The following is a 19,622-nucleotide window of genomic DNA, read 5'->3' as shown; positions in this document are numbered from 1 at the left end:
GTCAAGACCTCATTTAGCTCCCTTTCAATGGACTACATTGCTTTTAGCGCAAAAACATGGTTATCAAGGCCAAACTGTGGACAGAAAGCAGAGCTAACAATGATAATTAGGTGATGCATGCAGTTAATCACTTGTGAAGACCTTTTTTTTTTTTTTTTTTTTTTTTTTTTTTTTTTTTTTTTTTTAAGCTCCCAAACAGACGTTTTGGTTTCAGTTCACCACAGTTGTAGTCAGGGATTTTGGGGGAAATTGGTGTGGTTTATATCTTCCTGTAAATATCTATAAATAAGGCTTAAAGTAATTAAATGACAAGTTTTTATCAGTTCATGGAAAGAGGAGCTAAACTTTTAACATGTTTAAACGTGCATGTGTGTGTTATAGCTAAACAGAGTAGACTACCCTATCATATGCTCTGGTAATATATTTATTAGCAAGTCCTTTTGCAGTGAGTAAAGTTTTTATGTTATGAGGGTGAGTTCAATTATTTTAAGTGCTAACAAAATACTATCTGTAATGTTGGGTTAGTAATTTTTTGTATTTTAATTTTTTTCAATTGAGAGATTTACATTTTAGAAATGGTTTATATTAAATAGTGGGACATTGCACCATATGAATAAAAAGTGCCTCCTGTTTCTTTGTAGGTCTGGGATTTGACCAGAGGGCAGATGCTGCAAGACCTTGCGTGTCACGAGGGTGCCGTCCTGTCATGTGACGTGTCCTCTGATGGACGCCTTTTTGCCACCACCTCAGCTAATAGGACTGCTAAGGTCAGAGAGAGCACAAAGCAAACAAGATATCCTTCACATTATTCTCTTCAGCTTCAGCTGCCTGTGTGTTTAGATCCTGGACTCTGACTGTGCGAACACCTGCTCCTGTTACACTGCTAGTGTTTGAATGCTCTGCTAGGTGAATATCTGGAGTGTCTTTACTGAACCCAGGATGCTTGCGTCAATGACGGCATGTACAGCCAAACTCTGCTTAATTACCTCTGTGTGAGAGCAGTACAGAGACTCTGTGATGCGCACGCATCTTCTGTTGGAGGTGTTCGAGGTCAGAGTCCAGTCTGCTCACACGAGTGTGTAAAAAGATGAAGTTCACTCGCTCCATGTGACGCCACCTTTACCAGAAGAGCTTTGTATAATGAGACGCCATGTTCACGTCTGTCTGCCAGAACTTCTCAATCACAGTTATGGCAAAGCTGATCAGAAAATAAAAATTGTTGCCAATTGGATCTGCCTCAGTTAATGACAAAAAAACAGCCAAAAATGGAAAGGGAGTAGCTAACCTTGTCAGTGTGGTATTATTCATCACTGATTGTATTCGGTTTCTTTCATTGTGATGACGCACTACAATAGACGTGTAGCAGTGTTTTAGTTTTGTTGTAATGCAGTAAAGTAGTGCAGTAGGTTTATAATTGTTGATTTTTGTTCCCCAAGGTGTGGAGCAGTGCCTCATGGAAAATGATGTTTTTGTTAGAGGGGCACAAGGATTGCGTTCGTAGCTGCCGTTTTTCTTGGGACAACAAGAGACTTGCAACAGGCGATGACAATGGAGAAATCCGGGTGAGTCAAGTTCCAACAGCGTTCAAGAGGAATAAAGGTCTAGTAGTGACCTTCAATTTGAAAAATGTTTAGTGTTATGGTGGGGATTTTTGTTATTAGGCGTCCTTTTTTATTTTAAAAGTGAACTGAACAATAAATGTTTGTAGGTTATTCTTAAGTTGTCATGTTAGTTAAATATCTGGGATCTTTTAAATTTTCATTGTTGTCATGAGTAGCTACTTGATTTCTGTTCTAAATGTTTTAGTTATTTTTTTTTGTGTGTAATGCTTATGTTGGCAGTGTTGCAGTATGATTATCTAACCGAACTAGGGCTACACGATACTGGAAAAATGTCACATTGCAGTATTTAGTTTTTCTGCTATATTATGACTTTTTTACTTATAAATTTTTTTTAATCAATAAAATTTCACCAGAAGATTTAAATAGTTCTATTTGGAAATATTTAAGTCGTTCATTTGGAAAGAGATTGGGATGATTTTCATGAATTTTTTTTCTTTCGTTATGTGGTGCGTTTGCATGAATTTAAAACAAAAAAAAAATTGTAGCATATGCAAATATGACAGAGCAAAGAAAAAATCGAATATACAGTACTTGATGGTTATCTGGAGGGTCTAACAGTCTTCAGGTACAGATATTGAACAATCAAACATAAAATAACATGGTCATCATTGTATAAATAATTTAAATGTAATATCTTTTAGTCTTTAATAAATGTAATCTTGTGACGTGACCATTGCGGTATCGATGCTCTATACTGTGCAGCCCTAAACTGAACCATTAATATTAGTATGCATTTTAAATGCAACCATATATGAAAGGTAATAAATGATTTAGTATGTACTGGAGTATACGGTTATGTTTTATTTTTTGACACATTTCAGTATACTGCATAAATGCAAAATAGCAAGATGTCCATGAATTGGAAAAATGATCATAAATGAACGCGCTCAATTGAGTTTGAGCTCATCTTTTAATGTGACTGAATATCAAAGTCAGGAAATACATTTACAGAATAAATAACTTTAAACATTAAAAAGTTGACTTAACATGAAAAGGTGTCTTAAAACGACTCCTAGTACTAAAGATGTCCTAGAGTTGTTTACCCGCTTGCATAAACGTCTTTTATGGTTAACATCTCACTAATTAGTCCCTTTTTTTAAATGTAATTTATCGATTCATTTGTTTTTATTAGTTGAACGCATGCTATGGAAATGGACAATTGAAAGTCAGTTTGCAACTTTGGATGGGCGTTAAGTCGGTCGCATTATAAGAAAAGCAGTATCAAGCAATATTGGGCCAAATGCCGCTTGATGGAACAATCCTCAAAGCTCTGCCTCTCCTTGTCACCTCCTCCGAGCTCTGTCTCTTGCTGGGAGACGGGTCCCGGTGCTCAGAAGTGTAAAGATCTAGCTCATCAATTAAAGATGCAGCTCACAGAAGGAAAGAAGAAAATGGGTGAAGTGAAAGCACCACCAAAAAAGACATCAAATGCTGCGACGTTATAATTCATGGCCTGTGGAGCTGTTTTTCAAAGCTCATGTTTGTATTATTTAACAGTGTTTACTGGCACTGAGAAATGGGGGAGTTAAAAATGCACAAATCAAAGTATTATGTGTAAAGGCTTTTAGTGCTGGATGTGTTTGCATTTGCGACGTGCTAGATTCTCAAGCCATTTTTGTGATCATTCATACAGGAAACAATAGATTTGTAGAACGCTTTGTGGAACGTACTTTACATTCGTGAAGCGTAATGTATTTAATGTATTGTGCTTTGTTTTAAAGCTGTGGAACATGCTGGATGGAGCTCTCCTGAAGATCTGTTCTCGGGACACTAAAGACTCGATGGACTCTTACCACGGTGGATGGGTGACTGATCTGCACTTCTCTCCTGATAACAGAGTGCTCGTCTCTACTGGCGGATACATCAAGGTACTACACACAAACATTATAACCATGGTTCACAACCCAAGAGCTGTTTTCTTTTCGAATAACTTGATTCAGTCTAGGGTGGAGTATCACTTGAGTTTGTTCGAGAGTCCCAGTTTGTTAAAGTCCCAGTTTTGTTTCCAATGTGTTTAGGGTGAAACGTTTGTCAATTATGTTCGTTGTGAGCCATTAGTTGCTGCTGAATAGCACATAAACAGAGCGCAGAGTGCAGAAAAACTGTTGCTGCAATGAATGAAATGAATTGCAGAAAGCATGCGTACTTGATACTTTCCATTTTAATATTTTCTATTCTGGAAATGCAGAATAAACCTTAAGCTTTCTTGTGTTAGTGATAGAGAACTGGCTTTATTTGCACAAAGGTTTTCATCTGAATCAGGGCTTGTGTGAATGACATGGCTGACTTGTTGATTATTGAAGGTGTTTTATTGTAAATGACAATTTATAGCTCTTGCTTGCTTTTATGCCATTGGAAAGTATCTTCCAGAATTGGAATCCATATAGAATTTGTAATCCCAAATGATTGTGTTGTGAGGTAAAAAGGCTAGTTGATGTTAAAATGAAGTTATTTAAGGTCATTAGCACAAAGCATGATAATAGACATTGTTGTAAAAGTCATTCTTAATGTTTAACAGCAGCTATAACAAAGATGTGGAATGTACATTATTGTTGGGATCCATTTCAGGGGGGGTTGGGAAGGGGGAATGGGGCTTTATTAATGTTTTTGTTTTTTTTCCTTTTCACACAACAATCATAGATCTTTAGATTTACATGAGCTGGATCTCTTGACGGATGCACTAGAAATGTAGCACCCTTGGTACATTTAGGCTTGTCACATATATTAACTTATCGTGCAATACCTTGGCAGGCCTTAAAACAGATTTTTCAGGACCACACTCGAAACCAAGGGGTAGGAAAATTTGTCAGTATACACAGATTAGTATTTTATTTGTCATTATTATGAATTATTACAACAAAACGCGCTTTAATACATTTCCTAACGGTTTTCGTGTTTCATGCGTTAAAAAAAAAAAAAAAAAAACACAACAAAAAACCCCCCATAAAAATCGACTAAATAACTCCTGTATAGTAGTCCGACAACATACTTTAACATCTGTCATTCGGTGATACTCAAATACGCTGTCAGAAAAGTGTAGTGGCTGGGAAAGACCTTTTTACAGTGTCCGATACAACACTGATGTTGTTTTCGTGTGTTTACATATAGGAATAGCCTATGGCCAAGATGTAAATACACGGTACAGTTATGAGCTTATTGCCACATTATATCGTTATGATAACATGATATATGCCGCCTTTAATTTCCTGAAGTTCCTGAAATTTCCTACAACAGTTGCTGTCGTTGATCTCGTATGAAGAGATTGCGACGACGTGTGCAGGTGTTTTAGTGATGTCCTGTTTCTTAGGGGTAAAATTTGAAGCCCTTCCCCCTCGCACTCTGTTTCAAGTGCCAGTGAGTAGGGGTAAAAACATGGGATTGGGCCTTACAGTTGTCCTTGGTGTGAAAGGGCTTTTTACTTTTTTTTTTTTTTTTTAATAGTGAAGTGGTACATGATTGTACAAATCACCAAAAGCTATAAAAATGAATGAATTGCAAGCTTCTCAAACAGGATTGAGTCTCGCCAGTATGTTTGTTTGTGACGTCATGAATGTCATCTGTTTTATCAGGCCGACGCTTGTCCAATCGCTCATGTCACAGAGGCACATTAGCATGTCAGGAACGGAGCGAGACTAATTTCCATCAACGATGTCAGTCGTTATCCATCACACATCACGACTTGTTTATTAATATCCTCCGAGCCGTCTGTACATTGTGTAAGTGTCACGGCCGTAATAATGCTTCATCAAGCATCAATCTGTCAGTTTATCAAATGTGTCTGCATCAGGCGGCCCCTGCGCTCCTGACCCTCCCTGTCAGAGACCCAATAATAAGCTCTGATTGATCACTAGCTGTCTTATCGCTCGGGATCCCGCTGTCTGTAACACGAAATGATAAATTAATCATCACATGCGACTCTCCAGCCAAACGTCTTCATCAGACCCAACCAAACCTGCTGTAAATCTGTTACGACCACACAAAGGACGGAGGTGTGCGAGATGCGACTCATCACGCCGAGCTTCCTGCCAGCGTCGCAGTTGAGTTGGGATTTGAGAATTTACGTTGCCTGCAAGATCTGGTAATGTATCAGAGCAGATGTTGTGTGAAATCCTTTTTTTCCACCAAAGGATGCTTATTTCACTATTTCCTGTCCATATGTGGCAAAGACAAACACTGAAACGGAACTAAGCAAATTGAGCTTCTGTGCTATGCCACAGCCGTTTGCAGATCGAGTTGCGGAGCATGTTTGAATCCTGCTTGCAACATTTTCCAATTTTCAGTGTTTTGTTTAACACCAATTGTGTTAATGAGCCTCAAATGATTTAGGAGTAGAAACCGTAATAAAATGAAGTAGAACTGTGTAGTGTCATAATAGAAAGTGACAAGTGTCGTTTGCTCTTGGTTTAGCTTGTCATTGAGACACCAGGAAGAGTCCTCTTTAAACGTCTCCTTTCTGAGCTTGTTCAGCATGGCAGCTCTGCGTTCACTTTGAGGTAGTTTGATGTCTGCCTTCCGCAGTTTGTCACAAAGATGTTTTTATTTGTACAGAGCCATCCATCGGTAATGCATGTTGTTGTTTTTGTAGTTCATGCCATCTGAGTAGAAGTAGAACAACCTTGACTGGCCTGCTGCCATGCGTTTGATCTTTGATTTAAATGCTAAATTGCAATGCTATTAATAAATGTGGAAATATCCAATAGTTGGTTCGTTTGCGTGTTCTATATTCTTTGTGTTCAACAGAAGAAACAAAGTCAGACAGGGTTGAAAGGAGTGAATATGAAAATTGGCATAATTTGACTCAAGGTTGCTGGATTTGGTTTCAGCTCCTACTCTGGGTGCTTTCTTATAAAATCAATGTTTTGAAGAAATTGAACATTTTGATCTAAAGAAGTCAGCCATTTGATAGATTTGAAAGTTCTATTTAGGAGTCAATGACTCCTTGAACATTTAGCGTCACCTACTAGCAGTTTTAGCATTTTATTAGTAGGCTAGACAAATAGAATTTGAAAGTAATTGGCAAAAGTGATAGTTTTGATGATTGGCAAAAAATATACTTTTGCTTTGTAAATGCCACCCAGACAAAGTCTATGCCGTCTTTTTATTTGAAAGCGCGAGTAAGACCGAATGTTATTTTAAAAAAGATTTACAGAGGAAATGCAAAACAAAAATACAAAGGTAAAAAAAAACGTGCAATCTGACCTAAACATACAAAGTAATGACATCATGACATATTACTGTCGGAAGGCAAAAAACACCAAAGTGAAAGGTATTTTTATTTATTTATTTGTAATTGTACTAATTAAATGTATTTTAGATCATACAATGACTATGAATTGTATGTCAATACCACCATGGTAATTTTCACCATGTATTAACCATTTATTTATTACGTAAAGTTTTTAATGATGTTAATTGTTACAAGCGATTGACAAGCATAGTCTCAATTTCGAAAGATCCTGTCCAATCTTACATGATGAACAGAATGAAAAGTGACCTCTGTGAACACAAATTGTGCGCATGCAGCGATTTTGAAAGTTTTCCTTCTCTGTAAAGAGAATATTTTGGTGTACTTTACAGTCCTAGTCAAAGCAGTATATTGAGACCCTCCTTAATTGAAATAAAGCATAATTTGTAACATGTAGTCCTTCTGTCTACCACTTTGGTCCACGTCGAGTCTGCACGTTTCCATTCTGCAGTCCAAACGATTTTTCTGCTTGAGCGAGGCATCGGTCTTGTTTTATATTGTTGTCTGTTTTCCTTGAGCTTTATTTATTTATTTATTTATTTTGTAGTGTAGTCAGCATTGGTCTGCCTTGATCTGTTTGCCATCCATCAGCTAAATTGAAAAAGGTGTAGTTTAGCATCGTTCTTTTAAGCATGTTTGAATAAGTCATTTACCCTTCATTTTGGAGATGTGATTGTGTTTAGCCTTCAGTCATAAAAGACAAATGGATATTCTAACCGTGCGTGTAAGTGACAGTGTTCCTCGGCATGAGACAGAATTATTTCCTGGAGGAGAGACGGATGAGCCAGGTCAGCAAGGATATTACACCTTTACCGAGGAAGAGGCTGGAACACTGTTAAATCACACCGGCCGAGTTTTTCTCTCTCTCTCTCTCCCCCTCACACGTGTATGGTGTTGTTTGTCCTCTGGAGGATTTGACTGCTGTTTGGAGACTCGTAGTAATTCACACACTTGAGCTCCAGGGCGTCCAGACCTTCACCTTTAGCAGACATGACGCTTATCGCAGCGATTTATTGCTCAGAGTCTCACAACAAGATTCACCTGCAAATTACAGACTGTTTGTTTGTGCTGTTGAACAGTAGTGAGGGGGGAAAAAAGCGGTCTGTTTTTGTTTGGTAGCAGTAGCAACAGTTGGGGCCGTTGGGTTTGGATGTGTAACAGAGGAAGGGAGTTGGTGTTGTTTTTGTGTACTGTCATTTTGTCAGTGTGAGTGAGAAAATGGAGGTTAGGAAGCAATAGTTTTGTAGTTGTACAGTATGTGTAAAGAATATGCAAAGACTACCGAATAGTTGAAAAAGAATGCAGATGGAGTTGACCGTATTGATTTTGAATGAGTGAAATTTGAGCAGAGTAGTTTTATTCTGGGAATTGAGATTGGGGACTCTGAAATGCTCGTGTATATTTTTAAAAGAGTAAAGTAGGAGGGCAGTGATAGATTGAGGAGTGTGCACACCGAGTAGGAAGTGAAAGTAGAATTGCTTTTATTAGATGTTAATGAATCCGTTTTCCAAACGATGCTGTTATTTCCTGAAACACAACGGTGCATGTAACCCTCTCTCCTTATGAAGTAACAGTGTAGCCAGTTTTCTTTCTTCAGCATGCATCTTCAAGCAGTAAGAAATGTTGTTTAATACTCATGGAAGTACTGCGTAGAGAAGTGTGTAGCGAATGAAGCTCATTACTATTAATATTCAGACATTTTATAAGTTATTTAACTGTGGCTACTAACAATAGTCAACACAAATATTCAAAGTGAAATGAGATTAAAATTGAAGTGCTTGTTTTTTATTTGTGTATTAACTGAAAGATGAAGTAATGTCCTGGTGTGAAAGAATTCTGAATGTTTCCACATGAACAGATTAGTACAACCTGTTACTTTGTCTTTTTAGCTGGAGTAAGTTGTTCTGTGTGTTAAAAACAAGCAATCTGATTGGGCTCAAACGTTTAATAATGGTTGTAAAAAGTTAGACAACACATCCGTCTACAAACATGCATGTAGTTGGGAGAGACAGAGAGAGAGAGAGAGAGTGAGGCAAAGCACTCAAAGAAAAGTGAGCAGCTTCCTAAAGCAGCATATCTGATTAGTGAAATGACACTGGCGTTGCTTGTGGCTTATGCAGTGTGCACTGGACTGGATGTTTGTTGAGGAGTCGCTGCTGGTTGTTCCCCATTCTGATTGGTTGATGAGCATTCCAGTGAAGGTTTGAGTTGAAATAGTCCAGAATAGAGATTTGGCTCGATGCTGAAAGTTTGTGAAGAGCGAGAAGGCTGAAGCCGGGCCTCAGCTTGGGTGAGATCTAAGGCCCTAGGTGACATTTTGGCTGGTGACTCGTTGAAGAAGAGGGTTCAAGAGGAGTAAAGATAAAGAGGCTGTGAGCTGTTCATGCCTGCCTTAAATGGAATTGCTGACGTCATGAACTCAGGGGCTGAGTTAGCCTATAAGTAGCAGCAATTTAACCAGCGTTGTTAAATGTTAAAGCTTTTCTAATGTGAAGAATGCGTGACGAGTACCAAAATACAACGTATACAGTGGTTGCGTAAAGCACGTTAGCTGTGCGTACATGCCGAAGACTTGTGTGATTTGTTGTTTGAGTGTAAGCTTTTAAGCAATACTTGTAAGGGTTTTAATAGCAAGACGATTGATATACCAGCAGTAAATAATCAATAAACCCTATTTAGCACAGACATGGCAGTCTACCTAGGTGACAGAACATGCACACGCATGAAAACATTCCACACCATGTAGAATATAGAAATGGCTATTTTTAAAAAGGTCCGGTTCAGTTGACGTTTTAGCGCGAGGCCTATCAAGATGGTTTTTGTTGTAACTCTCTTGTCAAATTCCTGGTGGAGGGAGTTTGTGGGTTTTCCGGGAGCTGCTGAAGTTAGTGACAAAATGTGTTTGTTTCCTTCAGTCGTTACAAGCACTGACTATAATTGGGTCCGAATTGGTAAATGTGTCTTTGTAAACCGTGCACATTGTGAAGAATGTGAAGAGTTGTCAGGGGTATAAGTTAGGAGTCCGTTTTTTTTTAGCTTTTGTCAGAGTCGAGATGGTTACAATTGCTGTCGTAGTGAAATGTAGTGCATTTGTAATCGGTTGCGATTATGTAGAAAAAGACATTTGTGAACAGTCAAGTCCGAGTTGTAAGATGTAAAGTAGTTGTGTGGAAAGACCAAGTGTGACATTAGGTTGCAATGACCTTGTATTGTTTTCAGGAAAGATGATGATGATGATGATGCATGTAGACAAAGTTGGGTGCTTGGAGTGTAGTGCAACTGTGTCTGACCCAAAAGCAGATCTGTCTTTTCCATGAAGGGATTTGAAAGTACTTGCAATATCCTTTTAAAGTATTAATAAAGAGAATTGTGAGGCAAAGGCATATAAATAGAGGCATTTCCACTGTACTTGACTGCTTTTATGAAGGCAAGAAGCACTATTGGTTGGAGCATTCTGATTGACTACTGAATGAAATGACAGATCCGTTTGCTATGTTTAACTAAAGTTAGCAGGTAAATGAGCGTATTTGCTTTAAGGCTTTTACCCTCATCTCGCATGTAGTTGTAGCCTATAAGACTTGATGGTGTCAGAGAACGGAGTCAGTGTTTGCCAGCGGCAGAATAAGCAGTTGTACAGTAGAGAAGCTTGACACGGATGGCAACACCTGTCAGCACTCCGCTTGCTTTATTTGTCCTCTGTGCGTGTAGTGCAGTGATGGGAACGGCAAGCAGGAATTATTAGAGCACAGCGTTTTGATTTGGTTTGTATTGCTTAGTATGATTGCGGTTCGTACAGTCGATTGAAGCCATTGGAATGCGTAGAGTAGGTTTGTTTGAGGAGGAAATCCCGATTTGTTGGCCAAACGGTTCCTTTAAGTATTATTGTGTCATCTTGCACCTCTTCCCCCTCCTGTTTGTAGCGTGCTTGATAAATAGTCCCACGTTTGAGTTTTGTCCAGAGGGGAGACGTTTTGACTTTGGGAGAGATGGCTTTTTCAGACAGCGGCCGTGGGGAAATGAACCTTGAGTGTGAATGTGCCATATATAACGCATTTGCTCACAGCAGCTCATAAAGTTTGTCTTTGAAAGTGGAGGGAAATGGCTTGCTGAAGTTGTAGAGCAATGATTTTGGACAAATGAAAGTAACGATTGCAAGTGGTCATTTACTAGTGGAGCATAAACTATAGCATAGTGTTACTTGGCAGGAGTTGTGAAGAAAAAATGCTGTAATATAAGTTATTGTACCTTAAATGTTGAACCGCTATGAACACTTGATGAAATGTTTTGTTTATGATAATTTTATTATTAAAGCAATGTAAATGAACGATCACAATCCACTGAAATGGCATCATAAAGAATCCATCCAGTGTGTGTGTGTGTGTGTGTGTGTATATAGGTAAAATGAAGTATAAGAAAGAATTGCGAAGCGCTTGTGCAGAAGTTGCATGTTAAAGAAAATGGAAATAAAGCTGGGTAATATTAAGGCATGTTGATCTGTGCTTTAAGTTTAAGAGAGGCTTATTGTGGTCACGTTTTTAGTAACCGTTAATGGGTTTGCCATGTAGATGAGGGCTTCCCAAACTTTTTGGATATATTGAAGTATGAAATGGTATTTGTACGTTCAGTAGGTTGTGGATAAAATGTGGTAATGCTAATAGTTGAATGGTCTCCCCCATCCGTTCCATAAAGCAGGTAATTGTGTTTATGGATGAGAGGTTTGAGCGCAGAGTGAGCGTTTAGTTGAAATGCTGTTGAAACGTCAATAACAGGTCCTTAATTTTTGTGAGGTGAACGTATGAAATGGCAAGGTGTTAATAATGGAAAAAGAATAAAAATGGTGAGAATGCGATGCTGCTGCTTGCATTAGACAGGGTACTATATATAGGATTAAGGACAAGCGTTTGGTTGTTAAAAGAAGAAATAAAGGTGCTTGCGTTGCTGATCCACAGTGCCATGAGTGTTGGTTTGCGTGTGGTTTAACAGTCTCTGGCACCCGGTTGATTGGATGAGTGAGGGTCGTTACAGATGAAGTGTTAGCAATAATTGCGCGCGCAGGATTAGAATATGATGCTGTTCGTCGTGTTGGCCATGATGAGTGAAGTTTGACTTTGCGCGGCTGCAAGTGATACATGTATTTAGCTGTGGGTGGGCGGGCGGGCGGGCGGGCGGGCAGACACGCAGTACAGCAGCAGGACTTGGTCTTGACTGGTGGCGGATGAGCCGTCTAAGCGGGTTGACGCAGGAGAGATGCTGTGGAGGAATGACAGTGCACCAGCGGAGGATTCCTCCACACACAATGAAAGAATGAGGTAGCACAGGGACAAACGGTAGGAAATAAAGAAAAGGGTTTGCATCCGCATGAGCGTTTGAGCCTTTGGGTGCGGGATGAATAATGGAACGCGAGGTCTGGGGTGGGTTTCCATCTCCCGGTTTGTCCCTGGTTGTGTGGTGGGTAGCTATAAGGTGGTGTTATATAATGGGGCTTGCACAAGTGCTTTTTAGCGAAGGCCAGAGAAGCGTGACAAAAAGGGGAATTTCAGGCTATTTTATTTAGGACTCTGAGCGTCTAAAATAGATGCTGGGCCATGTAGTGGCATACAAGCTGGTGCACGGTAATGCAAATAGTTTAGGAGGGGGGGGGGGGGGTGATTAAGAGATAGATTTAGGTAGGTGTTGATATTTGAAAAGGGATGAAATGAAAATGTGTATTTTGTTCCAAGCAATGTGATATTTGTCATTGGCATGTTGGAAAAGGAGTTGAAGTGCGCAAGTTGTAGAATGGGGAAATTTGAGCTGCATTAAAGTAGAGGGGGATGGAAATGCTGTTGGCCTTTTAGCGTGTTGTTGTATATTTGGCAATGCGAGCGCAAAGCCTTTGACAGTCCAATTGGTCCCCTTGGATTGGAATAATGCGGTATGTGCTAAAAATGTAGAATTTCTAAGCGTTTTTGACTTACTTGGCTTTTGATTTAGTCTTGTTTGTAGTCCAAATCTGAAAGACTTGTTTCACTCGTCTACAAAATGCTGCTTCGTTTAACACGTCGTATTGTTTGAAGAAATAACGCGGCTATATTAAGCGAGGTTTCCCTAAAACAAAACGTTGTTGTGCTTGACTAGAAAATGCTTGTGGGCGAAACGGTAGCAAGACGTGAGCTGTAGACAATTCCTCGCACCTCTAGGCTTGTCAGTGATGTCGACGAGTCGTCGTGGGGGGGGATGGTCAGTGGGTGACTGCTGACTTGTGCCCTCTGACATCTGTTTGTATGGAAATGGCAGGACTCTGGAGATGATTTTGTTTTCAGTCGTGTCAATCCTGAAATGGTGCTTTTTGCTTGCGTTTGTTGAAGGAGAGCAGACCGTGCGAGTTGTGTAGCGGCCAAATGACGTAGTGTGGCGTGAGCCCTTTCCTGTTAAACGTGTGCGCGCGGTGTTGCGTAACAGCAGTTGTTAGCATGTGCTGAGTTTCTACTGAAGGAGCAATTTGTGAGGTATTCATACTTGTGTTGAAGTGTAACGGCAAGTATATGAAGTATATGAGCTTAAAGAGCATTGCAACAAGTAAACGTGGAACGCAAAAGGGAATGGGTCAAGTTGATAAATAATAAATGACAGGAAATGAAGGTGAAAAGAAATGGCGAACACGTTGCAAATGCCAAATTGGAGAGCAGGCATGGAGAGAGTGTACGCTAGATGTGGAATTTGACATTGTAGGTTGACCCATTTGTATAAAGCGAATAATGAAGCTGAAGCGAAGTGTAATTACGGGCAAGCTGCTCTCGGCATATTTAGTTAGAAATTTGTTGAGCAAACGTTGATAAGCCGGGAAGAATGCGAAGTGATGAATGGCAAAATGGAGTTGGCGCGATTGACTGGTACTGTTGTGTTTTTGTGTACGTTGTATTTGTAATGGGAATTTGTTTTGATGATGTAATGGTTTTTCTGCGCATTAAGTTTGCCATGAAATAGTGGCAAGTTGCTGATGTGCCAATAAATGGAGTAGTGGCAAAGAATGGTGGACTTAAAGCGAAGAGAAGACGTGCCGCCATAGAGGACAGGAGAGGGTTGTAGACGCAGCCTGTTGCGAAGACTCCCGCATGGCAGGCCGTGATGTTGTTGTGGAAAATAGCTGAACGAGTCCAGCGGCAGCAGTTGTTTGGGTATGAACGGAGTGTGCTTTAGAAAAGCGTGTCGGGTACCCCTTCGTGTGACGCATGATGGAATCTGCGGCGGTCACCAAGAGACGGCAGCGGTTTTCTGTTTTAGTGATTTTATTTTATAGAATTTTTTTTTTTTGAAGCAGAAAATGATGATGGATCGATCGATTGAACGGCAAAAGATTGGAATAAAGCGAGAGCGTCGCATGAGCAGGTACTGCAGACCGCTTGAATGTCCCTTTATGGCTGCTGACTTGTTTTGGTGGCGAGTTTTGAGGCGGAGTTGTAGAGAGACTGTTAAATGCTAATGAGAGGTATAAATGAACGGAAAGAGCTGTGTGATTAATGAGGCTGTTGGGTTTGCGCATCTGCACGCAGAGAGTGTAAAAAAAAAAAGAACAAACAAGCGGTGCGGTGTTTGAGGCATCTGTTGCGGTTGTCAGCGTGGGTTTGCTGGTAGCGGTGCGGTGGCCTCATTTTGTCAGCAGGCTGAAGTAGTCCAAATTGTGGCACAGAAACACTGTGGCAGTGCTAAGTTTGAGCAGTGAATGGGTGGTTGTTATTTTTTTTTGTTTTTCTTGAGGCGTTTTGGAGTTGATGCATGACGACAAATTGTCCAATTTGAGGCGGTGTGGTGTTTTACTGTAAAAAATGTAGTTTAAGTGATGTATGAATTAGTTTTCATGGCAAGAACATTTCTATAATATACCATTCCTAACTGTGTTTTTTGCTGACATGGCATAAAAAAAAAACAGCAAAAAAAGAAGGTTTTTTTTTTTTTGTGCAGTTGTAAGGAATGGAGATGCCCCACCCCAAAAAAAGCAAGCGTTAATGCATGTTATGATTTGGTAAGGTGGTGTTGCTGTAGAGATGTAAGTGGTGTGTTTTTGTGATTTTTGCAGTGGTGGAGCGTGGAGAGCGGAGAGGTCCTGCAGACGTTCTACACTATGGGAGGCAATCTGAAGAAGATCCACGCGTCTCCTGATTTCAGCACCTTCGTCACCGTGGACGGCATCGGCATCCTTTATATTTTGAAGAGACTTGAGGGAGAGGAAACATGAGCAAAGACTTGCTCGCTCTTAAACCCTTCGAGGCCGAGACGAGCAGCGCTATGACTTGAAATGAGGAAAGGCAACGATCGTGTGGCTGATGGCGGCGACGGTGTGGACGTGTGCTGAAATGGGAGCGACGTTTTGTAATGCGTTTGTTGATTTAGTAAATGAAAGAAATGACACAAACATTTAGAAAAAATGTGTCTGATTTTGAATGTGGGTGAAATGTTCAGTGCCAATGTGTTGTAGTTTTTGCTTGAACAGAGCCCATAGGAAAGACCTGTTTTGTGTGATGAATTTGCTGTGGGCCAATCCTTTTGAAGAGATGCCGTAATGTGAAAGCAGACGCCTGTAAACGCCTGATGCGATTTTGGTGCTTTAAAGTATGTTTGTGACGCTCGATTCCGTGAGAGAGAGCACGTGTAAATGTATGTAGCGTGCAGGAGTGAATTTGTTTGTGAAATGTAATGAGAATGATCAACACTGTGTTCACTGCACAAATGTAAATGTGAAATGATGATGATGTGGGGGGAAAAAGCTGTATGTGAAGTGCATGCAGGTACGCTGATGGATTTGTCATTGCTGTAGCACCCGTGTGTGCGAAATGTGATGTTTGCTAAATACAAGACATGCTGCATTTGAAGACTAGTAGAGTGAATCTTTTGTCCAAGAATGTTTGTTTAAGGGTGAAGCTTGTGGAGTGGCATCGCTTGATGGCCAAGGTAAGTAGCGCTGAAATGTTTGTTGTGGTGTTTTGTTTTTTTTGCTGTGTATTGCGCGTGTGCACTTTCGGCCAGTGCTGAGGCAGCAGTGTAGTGACGCTCTGTGCTTTAGTGCCTTGGCAGATGACAAGAGATGGGATTGTCAAGCAGAGCAGTGTGAGCTGGTGTGGTGCTATTGTAGTGTTTGCGTGCAGGTCAGAGGCTGGACTGTATTGTGGGGCAGCGATTTAGTTTGATGCTAGACTTGTATGGATTTAGCGGGTGCTTTTGTGACTGAAGGAGTTGCAGCTGATGTGCTGTAGGCTAAATGGTGGTTCCAGCATGTGTGGTGCAGTGGCATGTTAGATGAAGAGACTAGGTGAAATGCTCGATTTGTGGCAAAGCAGTGTATGCATCTGGTTAAGCATGACGTTTTGTTGTTGCTGTGTAGGGAAGAGTGGCAGGCTTTAGCTGATTGGCAAGTGTAGATGTTTGGGCAGAGCAGGTTTAGAGTAGAGTTGTTAGTTGCGTCCAGTAGCCAAAAAAGAAGGCCTAATGACTGCTTGAAACCCAGAGAGCAGTGATTAGGCTGCCTTCTTTTTTTTTTGGCCTGGAAGCAAGTAACGACTTATATATATTAATAATAGTTCGTTTTAAAAAGGAAGAAGGGGGGAAATTTTTGTGCTAAGTATAAATACTTAATGGAAAATACAGTTGCGGTCGCTCTTTCGTTTGACTTTTTGGACAACCACACAACTGGACACGCTTGATACTTGGCTTTTATTTGAATCATTAGCAACAATACACTGAAGAAAAACAATAACATCTGCTGCTCTGCTATTACTCAAACATCACATTGATTTCCAACAAAACATCTTACACCAAGCACTCGAACGACTTGACACATTCACTGATATCACTTCCACCTTGGATGGCCTGACAGCTGCATGCCTGTGTCACTTGACCAAGCTGAAAAATCAAAGCACATTCACATCATTACATGTTCATACATAGTGTATGAATGCATTCTGAACACACACACACACACACACACACACACACACACACCTACCTACCTTAAAACACCATCGCTGCCCCATCCTGCTTCGGGGTTGCTGCCTTCATGCTACGGTACCTCTACACTCTAGCCCAGGGATCAGCAAACTCGTTCCTGGAGGTGTGGTGTCCTGCAGATTTGAGCTCTGACCCTAATCAAACACATCTCAACAAAGTCTGCCTTGGTAAACTTGAAACACCCAGGCGTGTGTGTTGAGGCAAGTTGCAGCTCATGCCTGCAAGCCACTGGACCTCCAGGAACGACATTGGCGACCCTTGCTCTAGCTAAACACCAAGTCATTAAACACTCTCTTTCACATGAGCCTTCACTGCTTCCAGTTTGCATGCTTTACATGTTCTCAACCATCGGCGCTGCCTCCTACACCAGCTGCTTGCATTTTCACCATACATTAAATATCCCAACTGCAGGAGCTCTGCTCAAACACTCACTCACACGTCATTGCAGACAAGCCACTGTTACCTCATCTGCTGCCACCTCCAGTCAAGCTCTGCTTTCATGCCATCTTTTGGGGGCCCTTTTGCACACGATCAGTTCAATCCAAATTCTTTTCTCTTTCACAACAACGTACTGACTCATGCCACACATCAACCCTCTACATTTACATATATTTATAGGGGAGGGGGGGGTGTCTGTAATATATTACAATATATTTCTGTACAAATGCGCACACACATCATTTTCTATAAACTTGATTCCTTTATTTACACGCACATTTACCACATCTGCCTAAACAGGACTGCATGGTCACATCTACACTTGTGCTCATGGCCTCACACCAGCTTTGGTTTAGATACACTTTAGCGATCCTAGCTTCCGCTGCTCCTCAATACAGCTACTCTCCCATGCCAACCTTGGAACACGACTACACTTTCCTTTCACACGTTTGCACCCTCATTCACGAGCACTGCTACAATCCAACTTCCAACACAAGGCCTGCACTACTGGACATCATCTCTCGTTCCGACAACAAACTTTGCAGCGCATCAGCAACAGGAACCGATATCCAACGCACCGACAAAACACAAGATCCCAATCGTTTCTACGCTGTTCTAGGCACATGTATGCAAAGAACGGGGGCTGTGCCATCTCTTTAGGAGATCAAAACAGGTGTATGAAGGCAGACCAGGGCTTCCGGGCACGCCGTTGCAAAACCGCCCGAATTTTCACTACCCGCCTATGTCATTTTATCCCCCGTTACGATCGATTCAAAGCCGCCCAATTATGGAGAGAGAGAGAGATTACACTCAATAATAATTGACGCAAAAGACACCATGTACACATGCGTAGCCAAATTGACGTACGTCAAATATTTATTTGTACTTACAAAAACAATAGACATGCACAAAATCAAAAGACATTTTCATCAAATACGTTTCACAAATGCAAAACACCATTTGCAAATATATAAGAGTGTAGAAAAAGTTTGGAATGTTTACAATTCACCAGTTCATCCTGAATGAGAATGTGCAAACCCTCTCTCACGTACGACTCACCCTGAATACGAGTGTGTGCATTTTGGACACTTTCCTGTCAGCACACACCTCCCACGTGAGTCGCTCGTGCCCTGTAGCCAATAAGATGCGAGCTTACTGTTCAACCATGACGGAATGACCGAAGTGCTTCACTGTGCGCACCATTTGCGCAGTCTCACTTAATTAACGGACATGATCAGAATCGAATTAGTTCATCCCTAACATCATTTAAACAACAAGGTTTGTTCAAATTACAACATGGCGGCTAATACAAGATGCTTTACACATTTCTTTCTAGACACTTCAATTAGCATAGACTTAACACAAGCACTTTTCTATTGAGTTACTGAAAATACACTCAGATTCTACTATCAAAAGCGTATACACAAACTAGTAGGAAACAGTATTGACTTACAGGAGTATCCGCCATGTTGGTTAGAGGAACAGACTGGTTGACGTCGAGTACAGCTCTCATCTGATTGGCTGAGAGGTACGAGTTGCCTGTTTCTGGCAGGAAAGTCTCTAAATGCACACACTCGTATTCAGGGTGAGTCGTACGTGAGAGAGGGTTTGCACGTTCTCATTCAGGATGAACTCGTCAATTTGAACCATTCCAAACTTTTTCTACACTCTTATATATTTGCAAATGGTGTTTTGCATTTGTGAAACGTATTTGATGAAAATGTCTTTTGATTTTGTGCATGTCTATTGTTTTTGTAAGTAGAAAGAAATATTTGACGTACGTCAATTTGGCTACGCGTGTGTACATCGTGTCTTTTGCGTCAATTATTATTGAGTCTAATCTCTCTCCATACCCAATTGACCCTTCGCTAAGCCACACCCAAAAAAACCACCATCCACCGATCGTGGCTTAGCAACCGTAGCTACGCGCAGGGGCTCTGTCAAGCTTTCGAGCGAGGGAAACAGACCAAAGCGTCGTGCGCATGGATTGTGCAAATCTGATACCCGGTATCCTTCAACTTTGGACGGGATGGTGGACATTTTGATTTTCCCTTTTCTAAACCAACAACCCAAGAGGAGAAATGCCAGCTGTGTGAGGGACGCTAATGGAGCACAGTTAAGTTGCTTTTGTTTTCATATTCCTCACACGTTCAGTGATAGACAGACAGACAGCAATATCTCACACACCTCATACCCTAAACGGATCGAAACTGTTTTCTACCACAATACAAAGCAGCTTATGTTTCTTAGCTGTCGTCTTCTCCCTCGATATTCTGAGCAATGCTCCGTTCAAGCCATAGTAACTTAGTCATACTAATAGCGAATAGGTCATAATG

At 40.8% G+C, this 19,622-nt stretch overlaps 1 protein-coding gene across 2 annotated transcripts in view; it reads left to right on the top strand.

The window, feature by feature from the left end:
- apaf1 (apoptotic peptidase activating factor 1) overlaps positions 1-15,716 on the top strand; it is a 32,287-nt gene extending 16,571 nt beyond the window's left edge. For both annotated transcript variants that reach the window (XM_056455668.1, XM_056455667.1), the window contains 4 exons: positions 642-767; positions 1,437-1,562; positions 3,344-3,490; positions 14,924-15,716. In XM_056455668.1, coding sequence (XP_056311643.1) covers positions 642-767; positions 1,437-1,562; positions 3,344-3,490; positions 14,924-15,082 — 558 coding nt within the window. In that variant the 3' untranslated portion in view covers positions 15,083-15,716. The remainder of the gene's footprint in view (positions 1-641; positions 768-1,436; positions 1,563-3,343; positions 3,491-14,923) is intronic.
- Positions 15,717-19,622: the final 3,906 nt, after the last annotated feature.

The sequence above is a fragment of the Danio aesculapii genome, chromosome 4 (assembly GCF_903798145.1).
Source record: "Danio aesculapii chromosome 4, fDanAes4.1, whole genome shotgun sequence".
NCBI lineage: Eukaryota > Metazoa > Chordata > Actinopteri > Cypriniformes > Danionidae > Danio > Danio aesculapii.
Note: the sequence above shows the minus strand (reverse complement) of the source record. Positions and strands in the feature narration are given on the sequence as shown.